Source organism: Suricata suricatta, chromosome 8 (genome assembly GCF_006229205.1).
Source record: "Suricata suricatta isolate VVHF042 chromosome 8, meerkat_22Aug2017_6uvM2_HiC, whole genome shotgun sequence".
NCBI classification, from domain to species: Eukaryota; Metazoa; Chordata; class Mammalia; order Carnivora; family Herpestidae; genus Suricata; species Suricata suricatta.
In genome coordinates, this window is record NC_043707.1 from 99,470,423 (window position 1) to 99,481,552 (window position 11,130).

General features: G+C 41.9%; 1 protein-coding gene across 1 annotated transcript in view; it reads right to left on the minus strand.

Moving 5' to 3' along the window:
* TCEANC2 (transcription elongation factor A N-terminal and central domain containing 2) overlaps positions 1–11,041 on the minus strand; it is a 35,067-nt gene extending 24,026 nt beyond the window's left edge. The window contains exons 1-2 of the mRNA XM_029949821.1: positions 10,806–11,041; positions 10,067–10,211 (exon numbers count right to left, since the gene is read on the minus strand). Of these exons, the coding sequence (XP_029805681.1) occupies positions 10,067–10,168 (102 nt within the window). The 5' untranslated portion in view covers positions 10,169–10,211; positions 10,806–11,041. The remainder of the gene's footprint in view (positions 1–10,066; positions 10,212–10,805) is intronic.
* Positions 11,042–11,130: the final 89 nt, after the last annotated feature.

Below are 11,130 nucleotides of genomic sequence, written 5' to 3' on the forward strand. Positions count from 1 at the left end.
ATTAGGAAAAGTGCAAGTTTTAATCTAACCATGTCAGACACCGCTGGGCACTTAGCAGAGAGAAGCAGTAAGGATGAGAAGAAAAGAAAAACGATACTAAGATGAATCAACCCTATAGCTCACTTAACCGTCTTAATTCACAGGCAAGGACAGAGAAGCAAAGAAGCCATAAAGGCATATTTATTTCAACACTAAAAAGCATACTTCAACAACTCCCCACTTCCTAGATGAAAAAAGTCAAACTCTCTTGTTTGAAAAGTTTTTAAAACTCCAAGACACATAAAAAGGTACAAAGTAACCGTTAATACCTGAAAAAAAAGTTAATTTTGTCATTTCCCATAAAAATAACAAAACATTCCCAAGTTTGTCTCCTTATGCCCTTCACTAAACTCATTCCTCTCCTGTTTCTAAGAGAAATCACCACCTTCAAGCTGACGTGCATCCTTCCAATCTGCATTTCCATGCATTGTCCAGGAATCTGGGTGAGGGGGATGGGAAGCTTCCCTGCACTCTGTCAGTCGCAACTGTAGTTCTGAAGTTATTTCAACTAAGAATTTAAATAATTAAACTGAAAGACAAAATAATAAAGTTGCTTTTATAATTACAAAAAAATTACTGTCTTGGATGGTCATTACCCTGGGGAGGCAGGCTCGGTTAGGGAAAGGAAGGGGCCACAGAGGGGTCCTGGTGATGTTCTGTTTCTTGATCTGGACACTGGTGACACAGGTATGTCCCCTTGGTGAAAATCTGTCAAGATGCATATTCATGACTTGCTCACTTTTCTATATGCAGGTTATAGTTCAAGAAAGAGCAACAACAACAACAAAATCTCAATTCCCTTCCCTGGCTGGGGTCTGCTTCCAACCGAGCAGCCCATGGTGGCAGAGATCTGACTCCTCTCCCCATCTTTGCTTCCCCTGCCCCCATCTGCTTGTTTGCTTTGGCCTCTGAGCCTTCTGGGTTTGAAGCTGGGAAAAGGAGGAAAGGTAAGGGACAGGAAAAGCCTTCTCCTCTTTTGGGATATTGCACTACTCAGGTTTTAGTGTGCGCTCTAGACTTGGCAGATTCGGAATGCAGACTATTTCTTTTGAGGTGTTTCTGTGGTCCCCTGGAGAGCCCTGTTGTTGAGACCTCACTTGCCATCCCTGTAGTGTTGGCAATGCCTCCTCCAGCCAGCCGCTTCCAAGTCCCCCCAAGCTCCTAGTTTTTGGCAAACTGCTTTACACAGACTCTCAGTTGGGGATCCCATTGACCTTCCAAGGATCCTTGTGAACCTAACCTCTTTAATTCAACTCCAGGCCAACCATCATTTTCTCTGGTGTATCCACATCTTTACCTTGAAGAATTCTAAGGGCGAACAGCCTTGCAGCCACTTTCTCTGTTTTTAGACTTTCCCAGGCAAATTTCCGGTCTCTGGTCTACCAGATCCAGGTACGGAGGTCAAGTTCTCCAAGTGAAAATACCACAGCCCTCCCACTATATCCAAAGGAACTGTCTCTCCTCTCTTAATTTCAACTTCCTTTATGGCCTTGAGTAGGTGATGGGTTCAGGATTCCAAACCTGACCTTCATGTACTGCCTTCACAATTTCTGCATAGTCTAGAATCTCATTTGGGAACACTCTGCTTTGTTCTCAGCCTTTAGGTGCTTTAGCCAGAAGTGAGACAAGTTATTTGTTATCATCTGCGACAATACAAAACAGTACTGTCCGTGGTAAATGGTATGCACAATAAACAGATGAAACCAGATAAGGGGATATTTTCAATAAGAAGAAGGTATAAGGTATAAATATCATATCCTTCTGCAAAAGGCTTTTTTCACTCAATATATTTTCTTGATTCATTCATACTAATATACATAAATCCATTTAATAGTAATGGATAGTATTCCATCATTTTTTATACACAGAGGTCTTAGAATTTTAAAATCTGTTCCCCTAACGGATATTTAGGGTCGCCCTGCTCAACATTTTTCCTGTTATAAACATTGCTTGGATGAACTCCTGCCTATGACATATTCAATATTGTCTTCCATCCCTTGACTTTTGACTTTTCTGGGTCATTACGTTTTAAATAGCCTATGACTGCTTTATTTGCCCCATTCTCCATCCAATCTGAGAATCTCTATCTTTTAACAGGGATGGTCAAGCTACTTGCATTTATTGTGATTCCTGATATAGCTGGATATACCTCTTCTTTACTTCTTTTCCTTTTCCATTCTTATCTTTGATTTTAACAGCTTGAGTTTTCTTTGATCTTGTTTTTCTTTACAGTTTGCAAATTATACATTCTATTTCTATCATTATAGTGTTCACTCCTACAATTTTTAAAACATATGCTCCATGAAATCTGTATCAGTATCTTCCTCCCAAGCTTCGCCTTCAGAAATCCCTATTAGAAAAATAAACAAGGGGCGCCTGGGTGGCTCAGCTGGTTAAGCATCTGGCTTTTGGCTTTGGCTCAGGTCATGATCTCATAGTTCATGGGTTCAAGCGCCGCATCGGGCTCTGTGCTGACAGCTCAGAGCCTGAAGCCTGCTTCGGATTCTGTGTATCCCCCTCTCTCTGACCCTCCCCTGCTCATGCTGTCTCTCTCTGTCTCTCAAAAATAAATAAAAAACATTTAAAAAATTAAAAAAAAAAAAAGAAAAACAACTTGTCTATCCTTTTGTGTACCTCATATTCTTTCACATTTTTCTCTATTTCTCTGTGATGAATTCTAAGTGATTTCCTTGCATCAAGCTTCCAATCCACTACTTCTCTCTGTAGCTATAGCTTGTCTACTTTTAACCTGTTCCATGTGTTTCATAACAAATAATTTTTTCATCAGACAACTTAATATTTTCCTCAAACTCTGCCCAATTTCTTTTCACAGTATTCTGGTTTTTTTTCTTATAGTATCTAGTCTTTTCTTTATAAAATTCACATATTTAAGATCTTTTTCAGGTTGGGCTCTTATTGCCACCTCTTGGGGCAGAGATGCTATTATTTATCTTTGTCTGCTCATTTTCCTTTTAGGTAATTTTGACCATGAGTTGAAATGGACACTATTTCCACAGGGATCTGGTATCCGAGTGTGTGAGGTGTTTTAACATGGAAACCTCACATTTGCCTTGGCCAAAGCCTCTGGATTTCTCTGGATCTATACCAGTTTTTATGTTCATTTTTTTTTCTGCTTTGCTAGGAGTGTAAATTTAAAATCATGCATAGTAATACACATGGGGTTCTAATTTATTATAGTCAATTATTTCTCCATTCAAGACCCCTGAGAAGATCACTGTCTTCATGCTATTCCCTTGGACTAGAGGATGGAATTTTTCTAGTTTATTTTTCACAAACATGGCGGATCTGTTTTGGCTCCCAGCTTGAAGTGGGACTTATTAGCCTGAGGCCCTATCTGCAGTCCCCATGCTGGCCCTAAAACTTCACACCCCAAACATCATATCTGGTTTCATAAAACTGTTCAGCTTCAGCTCCCACTTAAAGCTCGGGGTTTGAACTGCCTCTCTCTTCCTGGCATCTGAGGATTTCTCTTTCTTGCTTTCAAGCTCAGCTCTGTATTAGAGACTTTTTATCCAGCATTTCTACATAGTTAGAATGAGGTTAGGGATTCCACATCAGATCATTCTAGTAGATGGAACTATAGAAGCCCAAACCCTAGCATGGCACAAAAGGCCTTACATGACTTGGCTCTTGACATCCTTTGCTCCAGCTCTAGCAAACTATTTGAAGATGCCCAAATGAATTGCAGTGTTTCACACCCTCTGCCTGGGATGCTCTTTTTTTTGCCTCAACCATATGATAAACACCTACTTATATTTTAAGAGCATCCCGTCTTCTATGAGGCCTTTCTTGACTCCCTTCTACCAAATTTGACCACATTCCCTTTTAAGTCCTCTGTAATCTGGACATACTTCTACCATGGTCTCTGCATTTCATGCACAGACTTATTTATAACGCTGTCCTCCCCACTGACTATGAGTAATTTGAGGGTTGGAACAATTTATTTGTCTCTCTATTCCCTGGCACAGGGTATAATTGAACAAAGTCATCTCTACCTTCAAGGACTATGTCCAGTATAGTTTTCAGATCTGAAATTTTAGGTCAGAAATAGAAAAATCTGCGGTCAATTCCAGAACAGAATTCCATACATATCAAAGAATGTTTCCTTATTTCTGTCCAAATATGGATCTTAAAACAGTTATTTCAAGTTAGTATCTGAATTATTCAGAGGAACAAGGGACGTGGACACAAAGTATCAAAGGGGAAGCTACCAGGAACAGTGGAAAGGTTACCACCAGAAAGATGTGCTCTCTCCAATACCATCTGGTCTTACACTTGTGGATGGCTGAAACATCAGGTTTGACAAAACCAATTAGGGAAAATGAGTCACTCGTAAGCAATAACATGTAAACTATCCCACCAGAAGGGGCAGGGAATAATCTATCAGCTGCTCAATCCTAGAAAAGGATTTAAAGACAAAAGGAGGCATAGTTTACAGAACATTCTAAAGTGCTGAACCTAAAATAATTAGCATATTCATGAATCTTATTTTTTTAAGTTTTATTTTATTTTTTTAGAGACAAAGAGGGCCAGAACACGAGCAGGGGAGGGGCAGAGAGACAAGGAAACACTGAATCCAAAGCAGGTTCCAGGCTCCGAGCTGTCAGCACAGAGCCCAACATGGGGTTCAAACCCACGAACTGCGAGATCATGACCTGAGCTGAAGTTGGACACTCGGCCGACTGAGCCACCCAGGGGCCCCAGCATATTCTTGAATCTTTTAATAATAATTTTTTTTAAATCTCCTATTGCAACCACAGAAGAAATCACTTTCCCTTAAGGAAGTAAGAAGAGATTAACCAAATTAACCTTTACCATACAAATGTATATTACACAAGCTCTACTGGATATCACTTTTACTGAATGTGATAAGGTTAGGGCAAAATTACTTGTAATATACTGGTAACAGAAGTACAATCATCCTAATATCCAAGATTTTTATACGTTCTTTGCTTGACATTCAGAAAGATCCACTTTCCAGTTCACCCTCTAGGGGGCAGATAGTGGAACCAGATTGTCTAGTTCAAATCCCAGCTCTGCCACTTAAGAGCTGCACGACCTTGGGCAAGCTACTTAATCTCTCTGTGGCTTAGATTCAGCTGTAAAATATAAATGATAAAAGCATCCATCTCACAGAGCTGTCATCAGAGTTTAAAGAGTTAATATTATGTAAAGCACTTAGCACAATTCTTGGCCCAGAGAAATGGGCCCAATAACGTTAGCGGGAATCATGACTCTCGCTATCATCTGCTCTAGTGTTACGCACAAGCCTCTCTTTTTCCACACAGGAAAAGAAAACATTACTGATCAGTTTTACCACATGCCACGCACAATGCTGAGCCCTTTCAATATGTATTTATCTATTTAGCCCTCGTAACAACCCTGCGGGTTAGATATAGTTATTTCTGATGTTACTGATGAGGAAACAGGTTTGGACATTCTATAGATTCTTGGCATTTAAATGTGATGTCGGAATAAGCCACTTGGCAGAGTAGATCTCTCTAAAATGCAAATTTAACTCAACTTGTTTTTAATTTGTCGCTGTGTATACATAAAGTAAGCATGCACAAAGAAAGGAGAGCAGCAAGTACTACTTATTATTGAGTATTGTATGTCACTATTTCCCTCCAACTCACCAAATCTTTTCAACTCTTTAAGGTGCTCCAGCCACCAAAACAGACACTGAGCTCTCTCCTCTTAACTCTTAACCTTTACTGTCTAAACAACAGTTTTGTAATGGGTTACATATGATTTTCTATCATTACTTATTAATTTCCTATAACATGATCCTCCAGTAGGAAGTCCCATGAGGGCTCATACTTTCATGTTAAATTTCTTTTACAGGAGCACTTGGGTGGCTCAGTCAGTTAAACACGTCTGATTTCAGCTCACGGTTTGTGAGTTCCAGCCCCGCATTGGGCTCTGTGCTGACAGCTCAGAGCCTTAAGCCTGGAGCTTGCTTCAGATCTTGTGTCTCCCTCTCTCTCTCTCTGTCCCTTGCCACTGCTTGTGTGCACGCTCTCTCTCTCTTAAAAATAAATAACATTTAGTACATCCGGGTGGCTCAGTCGGTTAAGCGTCTGACTTTGGCTCAGGTCATGATCTCATGGTTCGTGGGTTTGAGCCCCACGCCGGGCTCTGTGCTGACAGCTCAAAGCCTAGAGCCTCTCTTCAGATTCTGTGTCTCCCTCTCTCTGGCCCTCCGCTGCTCACAATGTCTCTCTCTCTCTCTCAAAAATAAATAAAACATTAAAAAAATTTTTTTTAATAAATAAACATTTAGAAAACAAAATTAAATTTCTTTTATGTTCTCTGGAATATCTAGGATAGTGCTGGGCATAAAGCTGTTTTGTAATAATATCTGTTAAATAGTTTACTATCCAGACCCTGCCAGGGCATCCCCAAGTAAGAATGACTGTTTATTCAATAAATTTTTATGTGCAATGTAGCAGTCAACTGTGTGAGGTCTCGGAGCAGAATCAGAACACAGTAAGGCACTGTGGTCTCAGTCCTCAGGGCTTGATAGGAGGCTGGGGACAAGTACAGGTGAGCTGATCATCACATGACAGTAAGGTATGTGCTAAGAGGCTATGTGAACAAAGTGCTGAGACAGTATTGAAGAGGGAAGAACTACATCCCTCCAAAGGACCCAGAAAGCACTTAAACATTCACTTATTTAACCACTTAATATATGCCAAGCACTGTGATAGGAGATAAATAAAATACCCAACGTCCCTGTACTCATGAAATTTATAATCTAGGATTCACAAGAAAAGTCGCACTTGAGTGGGTTCACAAATGAGTTGCATAATCTCTGTAAAAAAAAAAAAAGAAAGAAAGAAAGAAAGAAAGAAAGAAAAAAGTTGCTTAGGAAAATGGACCGGCATCAAGTCAAATCACTGGAGACATGAAAGAGACTAGTTTGTACAGAGAACAGCAAAGAATGGGGTGTGGCTGGCATGCCTTCCTGGGAATGGGGAGCTGTAAGGGACGAGATGAGAAGGCTCAGTGGGGCAGGCCAGGGTCTTCCACGCCATGCCAAGGCTTTTAGAGTTCTAGTTCATTTGGTTACTCGGAAAAATACACTGTGATCTTTTATGTACCAAGCCCTATGCCAGGTCCTAGAGACACAAAAATCAGTAAGACATAGTCTTTTAAGGAGCTCAGAGTGCAGTAGGGTACAGCGTTAAAAAAGACACAGTACAGCACAAAGGAGTGATAAGGTCATGTTTAAGATACAGGGATGGCTTAGAAAAGGGAGGGATTAGATTGGCTTTCTGTCTGGGAGACAGACAGACGGGTGGTCAGGAAAGACTTCGTAGTAGAGGAGACTCTTGAACTAGGTCATGGAGAACAAATTGGAGGTCATAAATTGATGATAACAGCAAACACTTACTTGTACAAGTACTTATTATGTGCCAGGCTCAGTTCCAAGCACTTTACATATATTGACTCACTCAAACTTCATAATTACCTTATAAAATAGATATTATCATTAATCACATTTTATAGATAAAGAAAGACACAGAAAGATTATGTAACTTGCCCAAGGTTACACAAATAATAAGTGGCATGGCTGGGATTAAAATTCAGGCACTTTGATTCCAGAGTCTGTGGGGTTTTTTTTTCCTTCCCTAAATGTTTATTTTGTGAGAGAGTGTGCACGAGAGGGGCAGGGTGAGAGAGAGGCAGAATCCTAAGCACGCTCTGTACCGTCAGTGCAGAGCCTGATGTGGGGCTCAATCCCACAAACCTAGAGATCATGACTGAGCTGAAATCAAGAGTCAGAAGCTCAACTGCTTAACCAACTGACACCCAGGCGCCCCCAGAGTCTGTGTTCTTAATTACCATACTATACTGGCTCTAGGACAAGAAAGTAAGAACCTTCCAGGCAAATGGGACAGCATATGCAAAGGTACAGAGGTAAGAAACGGTACACTGTCTTTGGGAAACTGAGTGGTTGACCTTGGATAAGAATATAAACAAGGAGAGCAGCAGGGGATGAAGCAGGCAGGTGCCAGGTCACAGGGGCCCTGGATGCCACGTAAAGAAATGTCTTCATCGACAGGTAATAAGAAACAACTAAAGGATGAGGCAGGGAAGTCACCGATAGATTTTCTTTTTTTTTTTAAGACTTATTTCTCTGGCTTAAGGGTGAAGGGGAGAATGACAGAGAATGCCAAAGGCAGGGAGACAAGTTAACAGACCATAGCACTACTCTAGATGAGAGATTTTTACACTTAAAGACAAGAAGGATTTTTAGGAGGCAGAATTGGAAATTAGATACAAGAGAAGAAAGAGTTAAGGATGGCTTCCAAGTTTCTAGTTCCAGTTTCTTGGCATATGGATTTTAAAGTAAAAACAAGAGAATAAAGAACAGGCTTGCATTTAAGGGAAACATTATTTTCCATCTACCTATTATTTATTCTGATTCTATCTTCACATGACATATTCTCATCTTCACACACAGGGACTGTCAACTGGGTCCCAAGTGGGGACACAGAGGGGAGAAGGGGGCAGGTGGAGGTATATTAGAATCTGGGTGTTTGTATGTGAGTGTATGAGTAGTTCAATTACTACCCTCCTCTGTTTCTTCCAGTCTGACACCATAATCCTGCCCACATCATGTCATTGAGAATTGCATGTGTATACAAGCGTCCATGAATACTCTGACAAAACACAGACAGTGGAAAACTCTGATTATGCACAGAAATCCAAGACCAGGAGAGACTTTTAAAGACCATCTAGAATTCAGGAGATCTAAACTGAGGACTGCCTGAAAATACATGAGGGCATTTTTGCTTATCACAATGCGAGGTGCTGTTGGCATTCAGTGTCTGAAAGCCAGGGATGTCAAATGTCCTATAATTCACAGGATGGTTTCAAATAATGAAGAATTAACCTTGCCCCAAATGACAACAATGTTCCTTTAAGAAATACTGATACAGTTTGACACATCACATTTTACAGATGAGGACAAACTGAGATCCCAGGTAAGAAATGACTTCCTAAAGACCACCCAGTTGCACAACAGGGCCTAGAACCAACGCTTCTGTTTATACACCCCTGCACCGCTTTCTAATCTGGGTCTGGTAAATCCGTAGCACATCTAGAAGAGGAGTCCAGTTGAGTACGGAAGTTAAGTACTCAGAACGTCAGAGTCCTGCATATATTTTCTCTAGCCCCAGATCCCACTCTCCCCTTCAGAGATCTAGGCTGGAGGTACACATCTGCCAGTCATCAGTGTGGGAAGCCGTAAGACAAACAGGGTTATCCTGGCCAAATACATAAAATGTACAAAGCTCCAGGGAGCACACATATTAGGAGTCTGATGGAAGAGGAGGAGCCTGTTAAGGAAACTAAAAACGAAAGGCCAGAAATGTAGAAGTTCAGGAAGGCAAAGGGAACTGATCACATCTGTTTGTTTGTTTTTAGTCAAATAATTCTTATTTGATCATTAATTGGGTACCTATGTCCATTGATTCATTGCTGTCTATCCCGTATCTATTCCCTTGCCTCTTCTTTGCCAACAGAAATTAGACATGTCAAGGTTGCAAATAGTCTATTAAAATAGTCTGTTTCCCAGGCTCAGCTGTAGCTTTTAAGACCACGTGATACGGTTCTGGCCATTAAGACAGGAGAGTACCGTATCATCACCCAGCCTTACAGAGTCTCGACAGAGTACATAGAATCGTATTTGGTACTTTAACATTCCTAATAGACAAGAAAATCTTGCAAATTAATAAATAACTTAGGGGGCTTGTCCTACCAGCCAGGAAAACACACCATAAATCCAAAGTAACCAGAAGAGTAACAGAAATGCACACAGGAAATGAAAAACAGAAGTCTGTATCAGATACGGAGGAAATATAATAGGAGCCATCAGGAACCCTTTGGGGAGGAAGCACAGCAAGAAAGAATTCACAGGTCTTCCATAGAACTCCTCTGCACCACCTTGCTATCACAGTCCTCTCCACATTTTCTCTGGTCCCAGATCCCTTCTCACCTTAAGAGATTCAATCGTGGCCTGTTTGTAAATCTTTGCACCAGGATCTTTCTTCTGAGGGCTATTCTGGATTCTAGGCGTTCGAATGACGAATTTATCCATTGCTAGGGGACTCCCAACTACCTTCACGTGCTTTCAGCGTGTTCTGCTCAAGAAACAAGAAGATGCTAAAACGTCATCAAAATTGCTGTGATGTGTGCTCCTGAAGCCTTCCTGAATTAGGAGGACTGGGGTGGAATTTACAGGAAAGAAAATTTCGTATTGGAAAAGAAGTATCTTGCTACGAAATGAAATTGTATATAATGATCGGTCTAATTCCTGAGTTAGGAGGTGCCTAGCTTTCAGAAGCGCATGCTGTGCAAGAGATTCCAATATTGGGCCAGGCGTTAAATCTGGTGACTTCCAAAGCCTCTTCCAATTTAGGGGAGGTTGAGGCAGGATTAAGAGTTCCACTGACTTCCGGTAAACTCCATTAACAATTATGCCACCATAATCACGATCCCAAAGATTCCCCTAGTAACCAGCAACCAACAACCACCTCCAGATCTCAGCAGGGTCCTCACAACAAGCAGCGATCTCCAGGAACTGCTCGGTGGTCAGAGGACCTAATCACGACTGTCGTGTTGTGGGACCCCCCCCCCCCCCCCCCCCCCGGTAAAGGGAAACACCATCTCCCTCTACCCTCAGCACTAAGGAGCCCAGCAAGAGGAACCCAACAACGGTCAGACGTGAAACCCACCAGGAAAAGCAGCCCTGCCAGCAGCTAGACCCTTCCAGAGCGCACCCTCTGAGGACCCAAGCCTGGGGCCGTGGGGGTCAAAATTAAACCGACGCTTCCTTTCCAGACCGTGGCTCCCCGGAACTGGCTCCGCCACCCAGCGAAGCGTCTCCGAGCCACAGCAAACCACATTCCCCGGAATGCACTGCAAAGCAGCAGCTAAGACGCGCCCAGGGAGGTTGTAGTTCTTCGAGACCAACTTTCCCGACCCCGCCCTGCACTGCCAGTCAGCAGAGAACTACACGCCCCAGCGTATCGCGCGGAGGGAGGGCGTCAGGAGATGCCG